This window comes from Misgurnus anguillicaudatus, chromosome 8 (assembly GCF_027580225.2).
Source record: "Misgurnus anguillicaudatus chromosome 8, ASM2758022v2, whole genome shotgun sequence".
Classification (NCBI taxonomy): Eukaryota; Metazoa; Chordata; class Actinopteri; order Cypriniformes; family Cobitidae; genus Misgurnus; species Misgurnus anguillicaudatus.
Window position 1 is genome coordinate 35,051,883 of NC_073344.2, and position 25,474 is coordinate 35,077,356.

General features: G+C 37.4%; 1 protein-coding gene across 5 annotated transcripts in view; it reads left to right on the plus strand.

Moving 5' to 3' along the window:
• Window positions 1-25,474, plus strand: part of plppr2b (phospholipid phosphatase related 2b) — a 70,513-nt gene that overhangs the window by 24,070 nt on the left and 20,969 nt on the right. For 4 of the 5 annotated variants that reach the window (XM_055212726.2, XM_055212724.2, XM_055212723.2 and 1 more), the window contains one exon: window positions 8,669-8,857. The exons of the other annotated variant lie outside the window; for it this stretch is intronic. In XM_055212726.2, the coding sequence (XP_055068701.2) occupies window positions 8,669-8,857 (189 nt within the window). The remainder of the gene's footprint in view (window positions 1-8,668; window positions 8,858-25,474) is intronic. 5 annotated transcript variants of the gene reach the window in all.

Below are 25,474 nucleotides of genomic sequence, written 5' to 3' on the forward strand. Positions count from 1 at the left end.
GCAGTACAGGTTTATCTGGAAAGAAGCGGTACAGCTGATCTGTCTTTTATAAAATTGCTAAAACTAAAGACTTTTTGCAAATATGAAGGATGGTATACTACTCTATAGGTACTCAGAATTAACATGAGACAAGCCAAAACAGTGTGTGACCTTCAATTGCTGTCCGTAATATCCATAGGAAGTCTCACTGTAATAAAGTAAATCCAATTTGGACCACATTACTCAAGGGCAAAATATTGACACAGTTATTTACCGGTTGATTCATCATCTCTGCAGGATTTTAACTTGCATCTTTTGCAAACCAATTACTTTGCCCAGCTTTCCAAGCTACCACCGCCCAGCATTCGTGTAATCTGCAAGACATGTTTTGTTAAGGATCCGTTTTTGAAGTACTTATTTATGTCCCCCAAAGGAGAAAACTCATTGATGTTTAGTGTGGCTGTAGCGGAAGATAAGACCAGAGATAAGAGACTAATTCTGAACTTACACAACACAACGGCAGTGGGAGGAACACAAGAAGTTGCCAAAAGCAAGGATTTTTACTTGATCTTTGTTATCGCAACCCAATCAAAAATCAAGATAAAAGATGAGGAATACAATGAAAAATGTGTTGCACAAAAGAGAAAGTTGTAAAATATTATAAATATTATAAAATTTAATACCTTAGTAAATAATCCAGTGGAAAGCATATGTATTACTTTAAAATTCACTAAAGTAGAGGTAACCATGTTTTATAGAATGAAGTAAAACTAGAATGTTTTAGGAATGTTTATGTTTTAGTAAAGGCAAAAGCCATGATATCATTAAAGGTTCTTAAAAGCCCACTGAAGTGCCTTGGAATGTGCAGCATTACTTGATGTTGTGACGTCAAACAACGGAGCTATCGAGAAGACCCTAAAAAAAAATCGAACCACAAAAGAACCCTAAAGCGAACTGTACTCAGACCACATCTGGAGGTGGTCTGAGTACGGTGCGCTTTTGGGTCGGATGTGGTCTGAGTTCGGTAATGCTGTTCACTTTGTACTGCAAATTTTTCTCACTGGTGAATGAGATGTGAGATGTGGGCTTTTTTGTATGTGCGTGTTCATGTGTTTTGGAGAAGGCGTGGCTTAGAATGGCGATTTGAAGGGAGGGAAAAATCTAAATCAAATACCTTTAATATCAAACCTAATTAAATTCAAGAAAATCAAACCTAATAAAATTAAAGAAAGGCTTATATGATAATATTATATTATAAAAATGCTGTGTTGTTTTAGCACTATGGGCTGGGTAAATATTGGACAAAACACAACTCTGGGTTAAAAATAACCCACCATTTTTTTAAGTGTACTGTAGATAAAACATAAAATTTCATAACTGCTTATTTGAACTAATCTTGTAAACAGACTTGAAATATAATGTGTGAACAGCAGATGGCATAGTTATCCCATACGTCAGACTTGAAGTTCTCAGACAAATGTATTGTTTATGTGAGACCATTAAACTTATAATTTGTTTTGTTTTATTTAGAATTTCAAGTGGGGTTTTTAGACAACACTACTGGACAAATGCAACTATTAGAAGAAGTACACAAAATCGTCCTTCTATAAATAAATTAAAAAGATTATCTTAGACCAGCATTTAAGCTGCAAGTTACAGTGCATTTAAGCTAAACATTTTTCAAAATGTGTGTTCACTAGGAATCGAATCGACAACCTGCTATTGCTGTGCTTTACCAAGCTACAAGTGTTTGACATCTTATCATCTTAGACATCTTAATAGTATGACCATGTTTGTTGGTGTTTCTATCATGTGAAAGTGTTCACTCATCCCTGTTTTGAATATGTAATCTTACTACTTTAGCAGTGTTAAACTTGATCACAGACCTGCTGCTGTTCCTTTTATTTAGCTTAATGATAATCCTTGAATATTAAAGCCCAAAAAGATTTTTGATAATTATTTGTTAAATGTTATAAGAGAATTTGTATCACTGTAAATAAAAAATCAATAGAAAACTTGCCGTAGATTTAAATTTATGTTATTTACTGGCAACATTTTGCTCAGAGTTAAATGAACATTAAACATTAATAAGTCTTTGTCTTTACAGAGTAAAATTAAAATAACAGCATCAAGCAAAGCATTCTGGGAAACAAAATCTGAAGCAAAAAACAGAAAAAGGTTGATGAGGATTTCTGGTTCCCAGAATACTTTGCATGAAGATGTTATTGTATAGTTTTATTCTGTAACGATAAAGACTTATTAATATTTAAAATGTATTCAACTTTGAACAAATTCTTGCCAGAAAATAACATACATTTTAATCTACGGTAGGTTACCGGCAACCAGCTGCAAGTAACATTGTAATTTCTACCGAATGTTGTTTATTTTTAGCCTACATGGACAAGCATCACACTTTTGCATCGTTAACCAGAATTCATCTATATTTTTTCCCGATATTTATCGATATTTTAATCTGTTGACCATAGGAACCAATGCCAAAACAAACTCACTTGGTGCTGTCTTAAAGGAAGTAGTTATACGAGCAAGTTTGGTGGTACAAAATAAAACGTAGCGCTTTTCTAAGCGGATTTAAAAGAGGAACTATATTTTATGGCGTAATAGCACTTTTGGGAGTACTTCGACTCGCCTGAAAAGTCCGCTCCCCTTCTCACTCTCATAATGGGAGAGGGAGGGTGTTACTGCGCCGAGTCGAAGTACTCCCAAAAGTGCTATTACACCATAAAATATAGTTCCTCTTTTAAATCCGCTTAGAAAAGCGCTACGTTTTATTTTGTACCACCAAACTTGCTCGTATAACTACTCGTCTTAAATAGGAAAAACGTTGATGTGTTTGGTCACTTCTAACTTTATCTCTAAATGGTACAATTGAATGAATGGGGCTAAGCTAAATGCTATCGAAGCGTCGCAGCGCGCTCCAGCGCTTACGTCGGGCCCTATAAAATCCGTTTTATTTTTTCCCAAATTCCGTTTTATTTTTTCCCAAATTCCGTTTTCTCCGTTTTTATTTTTGCAAATTCCGTTTTATCCGTTTTAATTTTTGGCAATTATATTTTTTACCCTTTACTTTTATTTTAGTCATATAAAGAGTGTGCCTTTAATGTTAATGATTAAAATGTAAATGATTTGGGGAAAAACTGAATAACAGGATAACTTAATGACTATAAAAGATGCATTTACACATGCAACATACACACGCCCACACGTGCGTGCACACACACAACTCAATTCAATGCATTGTTTAGTGTTGTTGCAGGAGGCTACAACAAGGTGTCAACGCAGTGGTGCCTTCAGAAGTGCCTTAAACACATCAATCCAGTGAAACGCGATCCATATTTTATACACAATCGCTTGAAATGCATATAACTTTACTTTACAAACATACACAGGATAGTGATCTGACTTCGGACAGCATGAGCACGCAGCTCTTTGCACGTGCCAGCGAAAGAGAGACAGAGAGTGGCGCCATGATGCAGATCATTATATTTTAAATGCGAGGGATAGTTAGTTGCCTCAGCTCGCTTGAAATGCATAAAACTGAACAAATGTGTCGCCCAGATTTACTTCCCCCGGTCTGCATTTCCCCCAGACATACGTTCGTCTCCCACACAAAAACATAATTTTATTCAAAATATGTAAAATTCCGCAAAATTCCGCGTTAATACTAGATTCCGTGTTAATTAGCCAATTCCGCGATTCCGTCCGCGATTCCGTGATCGCAAAAATTATAGGGCCCTAGCTTACGTGCACACACACAGATGATGGGATGTATCAACAGTTCTTAGTTAATGTAATAACATATTTTAATATTGAAAATGAGTAGACTATTCCTTTAATATGCCAAGTTTTGAAACTGGCACATACTGATTTTGTTTGTCTTACAGTATAAGCCAAATTACAACAATATTTTTGACAGCATAAACTGCCAAATCTGTATTTGTTCTGAAGCAGTAATTTAACCATATTTCAAGGTATGCTAAAAAGATTTCAGTTTGCTATAAAATCTTGGATTGCCCTTCATTTAGAAATTAATTGTGACTTTGGACCACAAAACCATGTGTATATTTGAAGCAATAGCCAACAATACATTGTATAAATCAAAATTATAGATTTTTATGCCAAAAATCATGATATTAAGTGAAGATCATGTTCCATGAAGCTATTTTGTAAATTTCCTACCCTAAATATACCAGAAATGTATTTATCATTAGCAATATGTGTTCCTACTTAGATTTAGATTTTTTCGGACCCTCAGAATTCTATAAATCTCAATTTTAAAAAAAATGGACCCTTATTTGGGGTGAAGGGTCACAATTAGTCGCCTTGCTGGTGGGACTCCATTACAAGGTGTATACGTTTTCACCAGTATGTGTGTTCCTTGGGTTTGAAACGATGACCTTTTTTGCTGCTATCACGATGCTGTACAACTGAGCTATACAGGAGCACCTAATGTACCACATGAAATAGCTTTTGTATCCATAGCTTAATTTGTAGAACATGCTGCTATACCAGCTCAAAGGGTTCAATTCCCGGGGAATACCCATACAGTACTTGAATGCATCCTTAAGTCTCTTTGAATAAAAGATTCTGCCAAATAAATGCGTTTAAACTGCGAAATGAAAATGCTATTGTAAAGGGGTCACCAAGCAGACGTAACATAACAAAGCTGGTTGCAGACCTATGAAATTGCTTTTAAATGAGAAAGAACAGAGAACTCGTGTTCATGTGCAATGTGCTGGGTAAGAGCTACAAATAACATGAAGGCACACAGCAGGAGGACGAAACAGAGCCGGCAACAGAAAGATCTACAAGAGGGAAGCAATAACTAGGCAATGGTCTATAAAAGAGCTTAATGGAGAGGATTTGTTTATCGTGTTCTCGAGCACAGATGGATGATAGTACTTGCCCATTATCCTCTTCTTTCTGTGAGATGAGATCAGAAACAGAATTGGTATTCTGGATCAGTTTGTTCAGGCTTTGGGATCTCTGCAATAGCCTACAAAATTATCAAAATATGTACCCCAGCTGTCACTGGAAAAGTACCCTTTAAAAAGGTCCTAATTTGTACCCTAAAGTACAGATATGTACTCATTTGGTACCAATATGTACCACTGAGATACTACTATTTATCTTTGAGGTACTAATAAGCTCTCTACAGTACCAATATGCACCTCTGAGGTACTAATATGAGGTGCAAACTGTACTTTTCGAAATGTTACAGCCCCAGTGACAGGGTTACATATTTGTGACAGTGTGAGCTGGTGTTTTTTTATCAGGCTACAGTTGAGCAAAAAACACTGGGCAGTAGATGTCTAGAAAATCTGAATGAACCATCTGGTGAAAGACCTCTGCAAATCGTTTACATACAGTCACTAAAAAAATGATTCATTCAATTTACTCTTTTTTTATAAGGTAAGTGGTCGTAATCAATTTATTTAAGCTACATTAAAACAAAAAAAATTAGAAATACAAAACAAAAAAGTTTTGTTTAACCCTAATAAGACCCTTGGGGTCAATTCTACCCCCAAGCCACTTTTCTTTAGTTAAAAAAAATGGTTCCCTTCATAAGATTTTGTGACTTTTCCAGATTATCTGTCAAGATTCATATAAAAAACTGGGCTTGATTCGGTGGTTCTAAAGAGGCGTAAAAAAAGTCACTTAATTAGTCTCTTTGGGGATAAAAATTATCACAATTGAAATGAATGCGAAATGAAGGGGAAAAAATCATTTTTTTTTTCATTTGTCAAAAAAATGCATCCAGAATAAATCTGAAAATTTCAACACAGAAAGGTAGGCCTGGTACTAGATCACAAATGTTACATAGAAAATATATGCTCAATCACACACAAACACCCACAAACACACAAAGGTATGACTGCCACAGAGAAAATTTTTTATAGAATTTGGCAAAAAAAAAAAAACAGCCACAGATGCAAAACAAAGATGTAAAATACTCACACAGGTGTGTGCACACACATACACCCACACACACACTTGTGCGCACATACATACACACACGCACGCACAAACACAGACTCACGCACAAAGACACAGTAAAACTTACACACACAAAGACACACACACACACACACACAGAGAGAGAAAGACAAAGTCACACACACACACACACTTACATTCAGTCAAATTTCTGTGGCATTTTGTAAAAACAGACATTTCAAAATGCATCAAAAACTACAAAAAAATGAAATATTTATTTTTAATGTCCTTTCTAATGTTTCATAAATACACAAACATAAATATGTTTCACTAAAGTATTGATGTTAAGCAGTTGGCCACATTCAGTGAAATGAATGTGTCTCTATGGGCATCTACTGGCCGAAGTGATTTATTTCCTAAACTGTAACCATAAAACATCAAATGTCTGAATTCAACAAATAACATCTAGATCAATATCTAAAAACAATTTAAATCAAATTTAGATCATTTATGATAAATTTTTATAAAAATTTGATATTTTTCAGGCAAACTAATGGTGTAGTTGAGGAATTGAGTGGTAAACGGGTATAAAAGTACTTCATATCTCCCAAAACACAGCATTAATGTATAGATAGGAAGTAAAGGAAAAACATGATATATTATTTGTATCATTAAAAATTTATATATTTTTGTAATCACTCTGGGGTCATTTTTACCCCCAAGGAACTATAATGTATACAGGAAAATCTGGGCTTATGAGGGTTTAAATATAGCTTAAATAAATTGATTGCAGTTAAATGAATGAATATTTTTTTTTCAGTGTAGCACCTTCTCCGGCTTTTTTGTTTTGAAAAATTGTATACTTTATTTTTAATAAAATCCATGTAGCCACAAAGGCGACAACCACACTGTTTTAACCCTGAACAAAAAACAAATTTAATTGTGACGTGAATGTTTTATTTTAAAAGTGCAAACAACATCTGATATTGGCAGGGCATTTTACAAAGCGGTTGACATTTGTGTTCTGGATGGAAAACAAAATGTACTGTAGGGAACATTGCTTGTCTGTAATGATTTTTAGAGAAGGCCATTTGATGTGTGTCTATAAATAAATTGCTGCGCGACTGTGCAGAGCTAAATGATGTTAATGTTTTATAGGACATTAATGGAAACACTGACACAAGGGGGTCATGGGTCCAAATAGTCCAATCTTTCCTGCACACACTTTAATGCACCTGACTGCTTGCTGGTGTGTGTGCAATGCTTTTACACTTGTACACTCTATCAGTTTCTCTCTTTATATTTCGCCAATCACCTTTAAAGGTGCCAAAGAATCCATTGTAATAATATGTTAGATTGTTCTCTGATATCTACATAGAATGTAAGTGGCTTTATTGAGAGCAAAAATTATCATTTTAAACATTTTATACACTCTAAAAAAACAAACGGTGCTATATAGAACCAAAACTGTTGCTTTGGATCGTAATCATAGTAGAACCGTTTTTAGTGCCATATAGCACCGGTGAAGCACCAGTGAAGCACCTGTGTAGAACCATATAGTGCTATGTAGAACCATATTTGGTGCTATAGTGGTTCTATATGGCACCTATATGGTTCTACACAGGTGCTTCACTGGTGCTTCACCGGTGCTATATGGCACTAAAAACGGTTCTTCTATGATTACGAGCAAAGAACCACTTTTGGTGCTATATAGCACCGTTTGTTTTTAGACATTTGTCCCTAGAATAATATGGTCTATTATTACCTTATTTAACTCTCTTGGGTCGAGAAACGCATTATTTTTCAAGCACTCCACGAAGAGACTTAAGCCCTTTTCACACATACATGTTTATTGTAAGAAAAATCATCAAACAACTGTTTTCTTACATTTTATGACCAAATATAAGATTGCCAGTAATTATAAACCACATTGGGTCCCATAACAGCTATCCCTTCTATATGAAAACCTAAGCTATATACTTGCAATGTTACTAATATATGCAATAAATGTTATTTAATTTTGATGTTTGCTGAATGCTTATACAGAAAATACAAACACTTACCATTTAATAAACTAGATAGGCAAATAGCTCCTTAAATATTTAGTCTGATTTTCAACATTTTACTAATGATTAAATAATAACCCCTTTAAACTGACCAGAATAAAATGAATTATTGAAAGCTTCAAGCCCAATTCCTTATTCTTAATTTGTCATAATGAAGTCATGCTTTTTTCTTTTCATTGCCCTAAAAATCTAAGAAATATATTTTTCACCCGCAGCAATCCACCCATTTCTTCTCCTGCTGTGAGCACAGATGCACACGCCCCCCTCTTTCTCTCTCTCTCTCTCTCTCTATCTCTCTCTCTCCCTCTCTGTCTCTCTCTCTCCCTCTCTGTCTCTTTTCCTCCATCTCTACAATATTGTAGTCTCTTTCCTCCCTCCCCTATTTTCATCTCTCCCTCGATCCTTCTCATATGTCTATTTTCTTTCTCATAATATGTTTCTTCTTTATTTGCGTTTTCCATGCCTCTTATTTCATCTCTTTAGAGAGCCACAGCTGATTTTCTAGCTTTGCTCTCATTTTGTGCAACCTTTACGCATTCACATCTCAACGTCTTTATTCTCGCTTTTCCTCATTTATTCAAGTTCAACCTCTGTTGCATGTTGGAACGTCATCGTCCACGTTTAGGCTGGATTCTCAACTCTAAACTGGAACCATGTTCTATTTCCAGCTGGTGATCATGGCAGGAACGGTTCTCCTGGCGTACTACTTCGAGTATACGGACACGTTCCCTGTGCACATTCAAGGATTCTTCTGCTTTGATAAAGCCTTTTCCAAGCCGTATCCAGGACCTGAAGATGACAGCAAAGCTTCTCCTGTGTTGGTGTATTCGTTGGTCACTGCTATCCCCACGATTACAGTAAGACATCCAGTGTCATTCATAAACTCACACGTGTGTGTACCTTGCGGTGTTGCGTGAGTGTGTTTGGATATGAATGTGTTTGATGTTTTAATAATTCACAATTTGTTTGCTTTTCTCTTCTGTCCTAGATTATATTTTTAAAATTGTACAGTTAAAGTAATTGATATAAAGGTACAAAGATAAAGTATTACTGTACATAGCCAATTTGGACTTCTGTTTGCAGAAAAGGGGAATGATAACCATTTGTTCTGTCTAATTACATTCCTGTCTAGGAGAATTTAAAGAATCATTATCTGTCCTCTATCTATTGGAAGCAATTTCAAAAATGCAAATCAGTGTTAAAGGGATAGTTCACCCCAAAAAAATCTGTCATCATTTTCTCACTCTCATGTTGTTATACACCTGTATGAAATCCTTTATTTTGTTAAACACAAGTGAAGATATTTTGATAAATGATGGCTAGCACACAGTTGACGGTACCCATGATATTTGTTTGTCCTACTATGGAAGTCGCTGGGTACCATCAAACTATCATGTATGAAAATATCTTATTTTGTTTTCAACAGAATAAAGAAACTCATACAGATTTAGACCAACATAATGGATTTGGGTTTTTAGGTTAACATTTACTAACAGTGACCAGTTGTGTTTATTGGTTTTTACACACATAAAAAGTATTTAAAAGTAGTAAAGAATTTTATAATGGTCCAAACTTGTCTACATTGTAAAAAAAATCTGTAGACATTACAACTAGCTGCCAGTAACTCACTGTATATTTTACATTTATGTTATTTACTGGCAACAGTTTGTTAAAAGTTAAATTAACATGAAACATTTTCAGTCTATATCTTCTACAGTAAGTTACTGGCAACCAGCTGCATAATTACAGCAAATTTTTTACAGTTTGTTATTTTTTACAAGGATAGATAAAGGATTAATTTACCAGAATTGAAACATAAAAGATCTAACTGTCTGTCAATACTCTGTATGACCAGAAACACACATTATACAAGCTGTGAAGTTTACAATCGGGGGCTCATCTGGGACTTTAAAATAAAGGTACTTCAAAGGGTCCATAGAACAACCAAACTACAAACTAAGTGCTCTTCCGCCATACAATATAGTTCAAATTTTTTATCTACTTAAAAAATCGGCACGTTTTATTTTGTGCCACCATACTTATTCATGTAACTACTCATGTAACAGTCTTTAAATAGGGAAAACATGAAAGTGTTTGGTGGCTTCTAAATTCATCCCTGTTTGGATCCTAGGGAATGAATGGGGCTAGGCTAAATGCGAATACATTCACGACGTGCTGTACATAGACATTGTACATTGTACACTGTACATTGTTCGTGTACATGTAAAATGTATGGTTGTTGTAGCGCCTCCTGTGTAGTGAATGAGAATGCAACATACAGCAGGGAAAACAAGCCTTTGACACATCAGCATTCCCACCAGCAAGGGGACCTCCAAGTGGGCTATTCACACAAAACTTCCACCAGATGCAGCCACCAAGCCAAACACCGAATCCACACAAAGAACCCAGAACATTCAAGTATACAAGTTGAGTCACAACAAACAAAGTGAAATGACACAGGGAACAAGCATTGAACACACTTTATTTAACTTTGTAGAAAAGCCTTTGTTGGTGATCACAGCTTCTAGACGCCTCTTGTTTGGAGAGACCAGTCGTCTGCATTGCTCAGGAGTGATTCTGGCCCTTTCTTCCACACAAATGGTCTTTAAATCTTGAAGGTTCCTTGGGCCTCTTTAATGAACTTTGATCTTCAGTTCTCCCCATATATTTTCTATGGGATTTAGGTCAGGTGATTGACTGGGCCATTCAAGCAACTTGATTTTCTTTTTTTAAGCCACTTTATTGTTTCCTTGACCTTGTGTTTGGGATCATTGTCTTACTGAAATGTCCACCCTCTTTTCATTTTCAGCTTTTTGGTAGATGGCAGCAGATTTTTATCCAGAATGTCCCGGTACATTTTTCCATTCTTCCTGCCTTCAATAATATGAAGTCTGCCAGTACCTCGTGCTGAAAAGCAGCCCCAAACCATGATGCTTTCACCCCCAAACTTAACTGTTGGTATGGTGTTCTTGGGGTGGTGGGCAGTGCCATTTCTTTTCCAAACATGGTGTGTAGAATGACTGCCAAAATGTTTTGCTTTCATCTGACCATACTATAGTCTCCCAATAATTCACAGGCTTCTCCAAATGCTCTTTCGCAAACTTCGCAAACCAAGCCTCAACATGCTTTTTGTTCAGCAATGGAGTCTTGCATGGCGGTTCAGTGCATTGCTTATAGTTTTATTTGAAACAACAGTACTTGCTGATGCAAGATCTTTCTGAAGTCCTGCCCGAGTGGTTCTTGGAGATCTCTCTTGATTATTCTTTGGACTACTTGGACAGGGATCTTACATGGAGCACCTGATCATGGCCGGTTTATGGTGAACTGATGCTCTTTCCCTTTCCTGGTAATGGTCCCCACAGTGCTCACAGGAACATTCAGCATACTGGAAATGCGACTATAACCATTCTTCTCAAAATGCTTTTTAACGATAAGATTACGAAGATCTTGAGAGAGTTATTTGCTTTAACCATCATGAAGTATTCCTGGGTGCCTCCTGGGTAATGAGAAGCCTTTATAGGCCATCAATTAGGGGGCAGGGTTTCTCTCTCAATACTGACAGATTTCAGGCGATCTCCTGGCTTTCTATGCCATTTTGCTCCTTGTTCTCTTCATGTGTTCAATACTTATTCCCTGTGTCATTTCACTTTATTTATTATGACTCAACTTGTATACTTAAATGTTCTGGTTTCTTTGTATGAATTCAATATTCGGCTTGATGGCAACAGCGGGTGGAAATTTTCTGTCAATAGCCCACTTAGAAATCGCCTTACTGATAAAAATGCTGATGTGTCAAATACTTATTTTCCCCGCTGTATATTTGCATACCATTAAACTGTAGATTGCATTCTGCCGTGTGCTTTAAAGCTTGGGCAGATATAGCATGGACTTGTGTCTTGGGCCTGTTAAGAGAAAGATCCATGTCTGTCTGGATGTTTAGGGTGCATGCGGTCACAGCAATTGTGTCATATTTATTTAGGTCAGACTAAAACCAAGTGACATTAACAAAGTCAGATGTAGAGTGTGGTGCACCGCATTAAATGAAACACATATAAGGTCAACCCAAGAGTGTCTCATTAACCACAGATGAAAATGATAATCAAATGATTCATTATCAGAGGGAGATAAGGATCAAAGAAAGAGGGACTTTACTTCTGTCTCAGCTCAAATCACAAAAACAGATGGTGAGATAGCACAGCATAACACTTCTGAAGGGTTTTCTTCACTTTTAAATATTTTCACATACACACGTTGGCATATGTGGTTTACCGGGACAATTCAATAGATGCAATGCATTTTATACTTCCTGTGTCCTTGTAAACCTTGTTTATAGCATTGTAAACATGTCATTATACACTATTCAAGTGTATAATTCCCCGTAAACCTACCAACCCACACACACGTTCCTCTTCTGTGTAAATGAGAGTAGAGGGTGAAACAAGCTCACCATCTTTTCCCCTGCACAGGGACACCTGTCACCTCATGTTCCATTAGGACAAAGCTGTGTATATGACAGACCAAGAGCGAGAGAGAGAGAGAGAGAGAGAGAGAGAGATATTAAGAAATTTCTTAATCTATCTTACCATCAGTATTTATTTACAAATGCAGTACACTGCAAAAAATTATCTTAATTTTTTACACATTGTGTGTGTCATGCCATTTAAGGCGTTATTTCATGTTAAAAGAAATGAAAGTGAAAACACAAGTTGTGTTAAAAACAGTGATGGGAGTAACACGTTACAATTAATTCTGTTACTGTAATTTCACTACTTTTAGCGGTTATAAACATGTAACAAAGTATTTTATTTTAAACCAAGTAACGCGGTTACAATTAGTGAAATTTAAATGAGTTGGTTACTCACGTTACTCTATTTTGTGATAAATGAACACTTGCAGACAAGACATTTCTGATCTAACGTCGCAGGACCATGGGGGGCGGCACAATGAATAATAACACAGAAGGTGTGTTTGTATAGGGACCTCACACTGCAAGTGTTCATTTATCACAAATTAGGGGCTGTTTACACTTGGTATTATGATGTGTTTTCATCGATCGTATCACAAGTGGACGAGAGAGACACATGACGTTTACACCTGGTATTTAAATCCGTCTCTTTTGTCCACTTTCAACCGCTTCTGTGCTAAATACTATGAGGGGGTGGTCTGTGAGACGGTGGGCGAGTCTCTCTGCTGTCATTCAAACCCGAGCGGGAGTAATTATGAGTTTATATGGACGCAAACTAATATTATGTCGGAGTGCACTGCTTGTTTAGCAAGTAAACATGCTGCACAGTGTTTTGTACATGATGAGTATGTAAGAGCTTTCTTTGAATTTTCAGCGCAATTGATGAAATAGGATCGCGCAACTTTCACACGCTTTCAAAACGAAACTACGGAGATCAGCCGCTTAGTTTTATCAATGAAAGGCTAAAAATAGCGCTGTTCACCGAATGTTCACGCCAGAAGTCAAAAAAGACGTAAAACTTGTGTTTAATACCTCAGATTAGATAAATGGGCAGAGAGAAGGCGGTCGCGTGTAGCTGTTCGAACGCATTCAACCACATTCCGCAACTCCAAAGTGATCCGATCGAAAGTGGTTTCGACCACCTCTGGATGTGGTTGAAAGTGGTCGAAAGTGGACGAGCTCAAAACGTTTTGAACACCGTTTACACCTGGCATTAACGTTGTCCACTTGTGATCCGATCGACGAAAACACATGTTAATGCCAAGTGTAAACAGCCTCTTAGAGTAACGTGAGTAACCAACTTATTTAAATTTCACTAATTGTAACTGCGTTACTTGATTTAAAAATAAAATACTTTGTTACATGTTTATTACCGCTAAAAGTAGTGGAATTACAGTAACAGAATTAATTGTAACGCGTTACTCCCATCATGTTTTTAACACAACTTGTGTTGTCACTTTCATTTATTTTAACGAAATTAACACATAATTTTTGCAGTCTATGTATTTATATTGTTTTGCATTTGATTACATTTCATTTTGTTTGTTTTGTGTTTGGACCTGTTATTTTCAAGTTCATGACATTGTAAAATGTAAATTTTTCTCCCTCGTATATTCCCATCTTACTTTAATTTGGGAAAAATGATGTATTTACAGTACTTGATGAAAACCGTAAGTACCATAAGTGAATTCAAATTAAATCTTTGCGTCTGAAGTGGAGGATTTTTCATAAATGTTTTACATTTACACTTAGTCGTTTTGCAAACATTGTGACTTCCAAATGAGAAATCACAAGCAGTCAATCCAACGCTATCTCATGGCAATGCGTACGTGTTTTAGTAGGGGCTAATTCGTATTAATTTGTACAACCATATTCGTACATTCAGGCTCATGCAAGAAACAAAAATACAAGCAAGTACCATCACAGTGTATTTTATTTATAGTAAGTGTTGTAGATCAGATCAAGGTTTATGTGGGTCTTTAGATGTTTAAAGGTTGTGATAGTTTACAGTAAATCAGGTGGAGGTTATTGTATTTAATGAGAGGGCAGAAATGAGACCTTTTAGTAGTAAACATGCTTAACTGTCATGAAAATAATGCAAAAATAGGCTTTATTGCTTGAAAATGAAAAATATTGTTTCTTTCTTTTTAGGGTGAAATGTGGCTTCGTGAGATTCATCCACAGATAACCGTGCCCCTTTATGAATTTTACACGCATGCACACGTGTAGTGTGTATGAGCAAGCATCTCTTTGTCTGGATGATGATAGTGAAGGTTTGCATCTGCGCCGTGTGAGTGCGAGTGAATATGTGGGCTCGTGGAGAGAGTGTGGGTGGTTAGAGGTTTCTATCTTTTGCCGAGAGTAGAATCTGGTACAGTAACTGTGATAGTGAAAAGGAGAAACTCTCTCTCTCATCAGTTTTAGCGTTCTCTCCTGTAAACACACGATTGAAGCCCGCTGAAGGGTTTAATTACTGAAACATGCTGCCTCTTCACATCTGAAGATGTCAAGTGGCTCTTTGATTCACAGTAGTCAGTTTTTGTATTCCCTAATGAGCGACTAAATTAAGTACTAGATTGGGCTAGGTTCCATTTTAGTATCGCTTGTTTAACATGTTGACCAATTTTTCATTTTCCCCAGTGCATTAGGAAATTCTGCCATCATTTACTCACTGTAATGTATGTTGTTTAAAAACCTGTAGCTTAAGAAGCCTGTCCTCCTCCAAAAAACGATCCCATTTATTACAACCTATAGTTTTAAAGTTAAGCGCCCTCTAACTGGCTTAAAAAATGACAGTGTTGTGATCAAATAACCTTTCAATTAAAGGTTTGTTTAAAGGTCCTGTTCTTTCTGTGTTTTTGAAGCTTTGAATGTGTTTACAGTGCACAAAATAACATGTGTTCATGTTTCACATGTAAAAAAACAGTATTTTTCACACAATTTACTTATCTGTATACCGCTGTTTTTACAACATGTCTTACTTGTTCTATAAAGTCCCTTCTTCAGAAATACGTATCCAGTTCTAATTGTGTAGCTTGTTTAGTGCACGTTCGATAGCACCTTAGCTTGCCGTTAGCTTAGCTGGCGACTGACGTATTCCTGTGGGCGGAGTTTAGCCAAAAACTGTTCTACTGACGTCTTTAAAGCAGGAGGTAGAGGGCTTTAGTCCAAACCGGCCGTTTGCTGTAGGCTTTGAAAGGCGAATTCTTTTAAAGGTGCAGTGTGTAATTTTTGAAAGGATCTCTTGACCGAAATGCAAAATCATATACAAAACTATATTATCAGGGGTGTATAATGACCTTTCATAATGAACCGTTATGTGTTTATTACCTTAGAATGAGTTGTTTTTATCTACATACACCTAGCGTCCCCTTACATGGAAGTCGCCATTTTGTGCCACCATGTTTCTACAGAAGCTCTTAATGGACTAAATTTTCTCCGACAATGACATATTTGTCTGGTGGCGGCTACCGTAGCTTCTCTATGTGTTTCAAAAGCGAGGGGTGAGCAGTGTACTGAGCCGTTGGTTGCAATTCGCAACCTCACCACTAGATGCCACTCAAATTTACACACTGCACCTTTAAAGAAAATATATCGCCTGGCAGTGAACTTCGAGCTTGATCATTTTACAGGTATTATTTATGCTATTATAGCAACATTACACACTAACTAGGGTTTAAAAAATGGGATCAGAAAGAACGTGACCTTTAATCTGCAAAATTTGCTTATACATTTATTCCCAGATGTTTTGGATAAGCATTTTGGCACCACCGTTTTTCAATATTTTACTTTTTTCTTACCTCAACTTAGACGAATTTACAATGCATGCACTTAATTTTTGTAGAGCGCATTGTTAATGTGTTAGCATTTAGCCTAGCCTCATTCATCTTTAGTATCCAAACAGGGATGAATTTAAAAGCAAACCCTTCCATGTTTTCCCTATTTAAAGACTGTTACGTGAGAAGTTACACGCTACCCAGTCTCACAAAGTTGCGTGATATAGTCACGTATTTTTTTGATTCTTTTTTCGTGCTATTATCACAAATTTTTGCATTTTTTCGTGATCGTATAACGAATTTCTGTTTTCGTGTGATTATCACGTATTGGTTACTCAACTGCTTTTTCCTATTTTTAACCCATTGTCGCTTCGGTTTAGGGTTAGATTTGATGTCACTTTATATATTGGTTTATACTATTTTTTCTGATTTATTTTTTAAATGTCGCCTGGCGTTAGGGTTAGAGTTGGGTTTGGTTAGGGATGTCATTTAATGTAAATCTAACCCTAAACCAAAGCGACAATGGTAAGAAAATAGGACAAAACAGTTGAGTAACCAATACGTGGTAATCACACGAAAACAGGAATTTGTTATACTATCACAAAAAAATTCGAAAATTCGTGATAATAGCACGAAAAAGGAATAAAAAAAATATGACTATGTAACGAAATTTCGTGAGATGGGCTGTTACACGAGTAAGTATGGTGGCACAAAATAAAATGTGGAGATTTTTTAAGCGGATACAAAATGAGAACTATATTGTATGGCGGAAGAGCACTTAAGGGCAGGACACACCAAAGCTTTTTTACGCTTTTTTTGAAAACGCCTGGAGGACGCCAAATGCCAGCTGAGTGCTTTGTAGCTGTGATACTTGAGTTGTGAGCCAGTTGGTTACTGTGATATTTGTCCCACCCCTCCTCAACTGTGATTGGATGGCCGTGTGAGAACTGAAAATTGTCGAGCGGAGCTTTTCACCCAAAGTTGAATCTCTTTCAACTCTTGACACTCAGCGCTTTCAGTGCAGAAAAAAAATCAGTTTTTTATGCATTCTGACTTAATAACACTGTTTAAAAGTTGTTTCCTCATGCTAAACGTAGGCTAAGTGTCAAAAAAGAAATTGGGCGTGTTACAGAGTATTTCTGTGCCGAATGCGCTTCGCCAGCATTCGTACAAGTTTTGAAACGTTTTTTTCGATTACGGGTCCAGCTGACAGCTTTGTTTAATTTCAAAACTCAACAATGGCATGAAAGAAGAAGTGTGTTTTTGGATGTAAGGATGAGAAAGCCAGCCTTATGGAAACAATGGATATAGTTTATTATCCGGGTTAGCAGCGGAGTTTTGCTTGTGTGTTTGATGCGCTGGATTTCAATGAAAAGTCCCAACCGGGTCATGAGTTGCATGCGGTAAGACTTCTGTCTTATGTTGGAAATAAGCGTGTGCATATTATATAAATGACATGAACATGTAGTGAATCATAAGTTAAACAGTGTTGTATAGTGTTGCATGACTCGTACTCGCTCCTCCCGCGGTAGTAACTTATCCTTCTTCTTATTTTTTTATACGTTATCGGAAAGAATTGGTAAAGCTATTCTTTCTTTTATAAATCTGATTAAACTAAAGACTCTTCTGAGATATAAAGGATAGAATACTACTCTATAGGTACTCCAGATTAACATCAGAAATGCAGAAACAGCATGTGTTATGTGAGCTTTAAAAAAAGCTGCGCTTCCATTGGAAACAACTGAAAACATGTGCCGGCCGTGGGCATAAATGCTTTGGTGTGCACGCCCACTTAGTTTGCACGACCTTGGCACGAATTGAAATCACCCCATGCACAGTGGATTTGTTGCCAACAGCTATAACTACAGTAAACTGGAAAAGACAGACCAGTTACAGCTGATAAAGCCAAAGGCATCATGTATTATATAACAGGTCCAGGTGATGGTTTATATAAAGAGGTCCCAACAAACCTGCACAAACCCACATTATAAGCAAACACACAGACTTAATGAAATTATGAAGTTGCATGATACATTTTTAAAAATGCCGGGGTATTTTCAACCCAGCATTTAGTCAAAAAGAAGCGACTGGGTTTGTCTCTTTTTGAATCAACGCTGGGTTAAAAATAACCTAAAAGAAAAACGTGGTACAGACACAACAAATACTTACTGAAATACAATAGATTGAAAGTTGTGCTGAGTCACACGACAAAGAGAAAAATTTTGTATGAATCACAAATCATGATTTGTGTCCATGAACGTGCTCCTGGGTAAAGGTTATGGGTTTAAACTAGGGCTGCACGATTTGGGTAATTTTTCCCATTGCGGTTATTGATGCTAATATTGCGATTATAATAAATGGTATCATGAGTCAACTTGATGGGTTTTAAGGAAAATCCACACACAGTTTAGTGATAATGCTAAAATGTGTATTTGTAAAACTAGAAATGTTTTCGTATTGCCACGTGATGTAGCAACTGCTCAGTGTCAGTAATCCTAAATCCAAAATACCGCCATACAACAGACGTAGAGGTTTGTTTAGCTACCAGATCACTGTCAACCTCCTCTGCATCCATCTTCGCTCTGGTATTTTCGCGCTGCGCACACACAAGTGCCGACGCACACCACACACGTGCATGCCACACATGCACTGCTTTTTTTGTTCGTTTTTTTTTTCTTTTTTTAAACAGCAAGGAAAATCATCAAACTGTTATTAGAAAGTTTGTGTTAACAAATCCACACATTTATTTATTTAATATAATCGCACAGGCTGACATCGCGATTGCGATGCGATTAATTGTGCAGCACTAGTTTAAACCAAAAATATTTAATATTAACCATATTTAAGATGCATACTTTTTAGAAGCCTACATGCTTTGGAAGTGAGCCTGCTATAATAATGACATCTTACTAGATGTTGGAAGAGAGCAATGATAAAGCAGAGAAATGATACGATGAGTCATTTTTCAATATTTTAACTCCCTAAGCAGAGTATAAAAATCATGGATAAATAGGAAAACATGAAGAACAGGGTGTGATATTTAAATGAGGGAGAGAACGAGAGATAAATAAAGATGCATGCAAAGATGATTCTCATTGAGATCTGCGTCGACCACACTCAGCTCTTGTAAGTATTCACTGAAGCCCAGGGGATGTGGTTAACCTCTCTGTGGAGAGATGTACAGTCTAATCTTAGTAAGCTTTAGATCAAGACATCGGCCTTTGTTAACACTCCTACTCAGATTCGATAACACCAGGAGAGCAGGTTGGTCATGTGGGCATGGAAAAAGAAACAGAGTAAAGGAAGAAATATGAAGAATTGTGAAATGAGACAAATGTGAGCCAAGCTCACACTACATAATTTAAAAACTGCACACTTCTTCTCTTCTTTGACTGAATCTACATAAAGCTCACTAGTGTAATACTGTATTATTGTAATACTCTAACATGGTAGATTCTTGAGAATATCTTAAATAACACAAAGTAATTATTATTTCTTAAAGATTATAAAGGTACTTATGGATGTTTTGCACAGAACAGAAATAAAAATAAGAAAGAGGGAAAAAATCTAGAGGAAAAATTTATTTATGGCTTTCCTGTGCATAATTCTTCTCTTTTGCTTGTTACCTTTTTCTGCATTTCAGTGCCATGTTATTTGAAATTGGATAAAAAATGCGGTAAAGTTCCATTTATTTATAGGATAACCGAATGCAGTCACTGAAATAAACGTGTGAGGCAAAATTTTACAGAAGTTATATCTTTTCAAGAACTTTCTTGTAAGTGTGCATGTAAAATAGGGGCCCTATTTTAATGATCTAAGCGCATTGTTTAAAGCGCACAGTCTAATCGGGCGTGTACGATTCCACTTTTGCTAATTTACGCCAGGAAAAATGGTTTTTGCGCCAAGCGCACGCCTTAGGGCGCACTCACACTATCCAAACCAAACCGCGCTCGGGCGCGTTTGACCCTTAAAGCCTGGTTTGTTTGACAAGTGTGATCGCTCTGTTCCGCGCCCGGGCGCGGATTGGTTAATCGCGCCGTGGCCGGGTTGCAGAGGTGGGCCGGAGCGCTGTTTACTTGGGCTCAGGCGTGGAAGGCTGTGGTGTGAGCGCAATCGCGCCTGAGCGCGATTCAAAAGGTGAAAACGTCAGTTGCGCGACCACTCACCTTCACCTGCCGCCATAAAAACCTTTTGATGCGTGCAGCGGAGTTACGTGAATGTCCGAGTTGCGCACGTGACAGATCAACTAAGCAATATGATGACATGTGAGAGGGCTGTCTGTAATTGCGCACCAAACGACTCCGAATATAAAAACACAGACTTATCATTACGGTGGGTTCCAGTGTTAAGAGACAGCTTTACTTCCTGCTTTTTTCAAAACAATCGCATCTCAATGGCGAAAGCGCGCCCGGACTCGGATCGATAAAAAGTACAGTGTGAGTGCGTGCACCTGGGGGAGAAGGGAGGGGTGACAATCGCGCTGGGGCATGGTTTGGTTTGGTTTGGATAATGGGAGTGCGCCCTAAAAGGGTTGTTCCTATTCTGGTAATGAGTAATGGGTGTGTTTTGGGCGTAACGTGCAATAAACCAATGAGACTCTCAGCCCTCATCCCCTTTAAAAACCAGATGGCGCCATGCCGATCTCCTATTTAGATTGCGGAATTTGTAAACTGAAAAACTAAATGGAGGAAGAAGACCACCAGTTTAAGATTGATATAAAAAAATTGCGTTGTTTTCATTTGCATTGAAACTGTTATTTTTTTGTATTAAACCATTAAAAGTCGTTTTCTTTCAGTCATGAAAATAAAATGAACAGGCTTTTAATTGCTGTAAATGAATGGATAACCTACATCAGTGGTTCTCAAACTTTTTCGGCGTGCGGCCCCCCTTGTGTACGCCGCATCCCTTCATGGCCCTCCAAAGAAAATGTATTACATAAAATATTCCAAAACTTAAAATTTGAATTAAACAAAACATATTACATTATACAATGTAGTGCTGTTGTTTAGTAGCCTTATTTTTCTGAGGTTTAATTAAACAGGATGTATGATATATGAATGTATTTTATAAAATGTCATAAATTGGGGCCCCCCTTGCACCTTCTCAGGGCCCCCTAGGGGGCCACGGCCCCCAGTTTGAGAACCACTGATCTACATGATCTGTGTTATCTCAAAAAAAATTTTTACAAATATGCAAGAAAAGGTTTGTACTCTAAAAATACTTTATTTGTAACAAACAGGAGATAAAGATTTAAAAACATGCGGAGCCTTCAGCACTCGGACAGCGCCATGAGTGTTTTGAAAAGCATTGCTTAAAACGGTTCTCATCTCATCATATCCACAGGTATAAAGTCATCATATACAATACATCCGTGGGGTGGCATAAAAAAACATTTAAAAATAGATGCAATATTTGCATTTGTTTAAAGCAAAACATTTAATTACTTACCAGGCTACAGGTGAGGCTGCTCTTTATGCCTTCTAACATCATATAATCGGTCCTCGTTTATGTCCAAGAGACTCAATAATAATCTTTTACATTTTAATCCTTTGATTTTTCATATTTTAAAACGTTTATGTGCTGCTGCGCATCTATGTGATAAGCAAATGAGCGTTGTCGTACCATTTGTAGGCGCAAATTACTAACGCTCTCATTAAATAACAAAAACAATATTGCGCCATAGACTTTAGACCATTTTTTTGTTGGTCAATGGCGTAGTCTATTTTAGTTGGCTCAAAATAACAATCAACCAACAATTTACCTGAACACATCTTGTTTTCAGACCAGAATGCCCATGGGCGCAAAATTAGCGCAAATGCATTTGATATTTAAGCAACGTGGCACTAAAGGTGTAAATGATAATTTTGCCGGGTTGAAACTAGCAAAAGACACTTTTAAACGAACAGACATCGAGTCCTTTTGCAACCCGTCCTCTGTTTGCCAAAAGCACTTGTGAAATTTTATGGCTGGCGGTAGGTTAATTTTTGTTGAGAGATTTAAACTGGTTTGCAAGACTACCGGCTCTGCTTTGTTAATCAGTCATTGAATGATGCGCCAGTTGGTTGGTGTCGTATTTGTCCCGCCCTCTATACTGTGATTGGACGACTTAAGTGAAAAGTGACATTGAAGAGCCTAGTGTTTTTCCCGAAGTTGAAAACCTTTTATCTCTTTGTGAGCAGTAAAAATGCTGGATTTGGTAAAAAAGCTTTGGTGGACACACTGTCTAATGCTGCATTCACTCCAAATGCAAAGCATTGCGTTCTTCTCACTAGATTACTCGTGGGATTTAACTTCACGTCATGCAAATTTTCCGCTTGAGTTCAATATTGTTAATTTGCGCAGAAACTCATTTGAGGTGAATAGGATGTGTTTTAGTGGCAATCACATCGGCCAATTCACGTCATTCGCATCCCCCGTGAGTTTATTCACATCCTTGCATTGACTTTGTATGTAATCTACTCGCATAAATCATTGAATTTCCATTTGGTGTGTACGCAGCATAAGTCTGAACCGCCCCTAAAACATCATTCACAACCCTTTTAAATCTGTAAGATATTCAACAAAATTATATAAAGCACATAACTTTATTGATTTGTGAAAACTAGGCAATGCATACCAGAAATGAGTCAGTGGTTGGAGGGGAGTTAAAGAGAGGGATTGGTGATGTCAGGTGGAAAGTAAAGTCATTTTGTGGATGGAGCAAGTGTGCTTCACTTCAGAAATGTGATGAAAGGACATTTGTTTGACAGCAACATGCACTAAAGATGAACATTTTAAGAATTTTAAGCATATAATTTAAAGACCTAAGGTATGTGAGACAGAAAATCTGAAGAAATTTGGTGGTGGGGACGGGGAGAGACGGAATGAGGCTAACCCAGTTTCCCTATACAATACTTGGAGAGATGCCTGCAAAAAGCCAGAAGGACAAATCCCCAAGAATCAGGAATGACAGAGTGTGAAAGGCACAAGAGAAAAGAGCAAACAAATATAAGAAATATAAGATAGACTGTGTGAACTATTGTTTATGACAGCAGCAGGCGAATATTACGGGCAGAAATGATCAATGATGGCATACTGGTACTGCTGATTCTGTTTGATTTATTAAAATGACAGCTGAACTGTTTAGGTCACATGCTAATGGGCCGAAAGGATGTAAATATCGATGGGATGCGTGATGTGCCGCCTATGCATTTGTGATTTGTATTGGATTAGCGTTAGCATGGATGCATCAGCTGTCATGCCGATGCCATGGTAACGCTGCGACAACAGTGTGTGTTCTTCTGTATCCTCAAAACCTACAGCATGTCACCCAGAAAGATCCTAAGCAGTCGCTTTGTCTCAGGAGGATCAGGAAAGCCAGCTGTGCAAACCATGTGGTGTGTGTTTTAAAGAGAAATGTGCTTGCATGCGTGCATTCATAAGTCTGTGTTTGTTAGTGCATAAACCAAAGATCATCCAAAGAAGGAGAGGGAGAGTGTGTTTTTATTGCATTCATTTTCCTGTATAAATTATATCTAAATTATATATATATATAAGGTGGTAGGGTTGGGCGGGTGGGCGTGGCTGGGGGCGTGGAAATCAAATGGGTGTGATGAAGTGAAACTAAAGGGTTAATAAACACAAACTCAAATGAAGCAGATGTAAAAACTAACTTATTTCCCACTATTAATTACATTAAGAGGATTTGTAACCTAGCTAGCAGGTTGCTCAAACAACAAAAATTACCAGCTAACTTACTTTAAATTTGCAAGAACTATAGACTAACACAATAACAGGCTTAAATAAACCGAAAAAATAAGTCCACTTACAGTTCTCACGGACACACATTTTATCAACTGGCTACTAGTTATCCTCCAGACAGTGACGGACCACGTCTTTCATTTGGCTGTGTGGCGCACGTGCCCGCTCACGGTGTGAAGCGCGTCCGCGCTATTCTCCGAGATGCACTTGACAGCCTTTTGTGCAGCAAATTATTGTTTTTTTGGACGACCAAGGGTGCGTTCCACTCCAGTTTTAGACACACACTCGCGAACTTCCCTAACCACTTCCCCACGGGGGAATCCCTGTCGCCATTTTGAAGTGCGTTCCACTTCGTCAAGTGGATGAGGGAAGTTTGTATGGACAGACCCTCGCTCCCTCGATTTTGACCGAGGTTAGTCTGCTTCATATGTACACTTCATGCAGCTTCATATCCCACAATGCAGCACGATTGTGACGTCACTTTAGCAAATCGCGCTTTTCACATGGAGGGGGCGGTCTCCACTTTCCATGTGATCAAGGGCTTAGGGCGATCCATTTGAACCCACTTCAAGTGTTCTAGCAGTAGTGGGCACTCGTACAACGTAAGCAATGACGTACATCCGAGTGAACGAGACTGAGGGAAGTTAGCGAGGGAAGTTCATAAAAAAACGAACTGGAACGCAGGGCTAGTTAAGGCGGTTGGGTTTCCCAGCTTAGGCGGACCGCCCGAACTGCAAAGTGCTGCGGATACTTTTCCCGCAGCACTTTGCAGTTCGGGCGGCCCGCCTAAGCTGGGAATATTATATATATATATATTAGGGCTGTCGAAATTAAAGGAATACTCCACTTTCTTAAAAAAAATCCTGATGTTTACTCACCCCCATGTCAGCCATAATGTTGATGTCTTTCTTTGTTCAGTGACAGTCGAGAAGAAATCAAGTTTTTTGAGGAAAACATTCCAGGATTTTTCTCAATTTAATAGACTTTATTGGACCTCAACAGTTTACAGTTTCAATGCTGTTTAAAATTGCAGTTTTAGCGCAGCTTCAAAGGGCTCTAAACAATCCCAAAAGAGGCATAAGGGTCTTATCTAGCAAAACGATTGTCGACGTTGTTGAATGTGGAATGACAATAATTAATGTCTTTTATTGTTTAAAATGGTCCGCGAATGTGCATTTCACATTTGTGATGCATGACCCTTCTTCATGCATCAGTCAGTATATAGTGTGACCTCTTTTTGGCACTAAACACATCTTGAGATTTTTGGAAGAGAGTCCTGAAGTCATTCAATTAAAATTAGAAATTAGGATTTAATTTCATTTAGGTGTAACGTTATTGATCTGCCATCATATTAAAATTAACTTTGTCGATTTGAATGCTTTCATGAATAAATGAAAAACTGATTGCTTTACCATATTGACTTTCTTAAGAAGATAAGATGAAGGCATTGCAATATAAAATTATTTGTTTGTGTTCAGCTTAAAAAGGAAGTC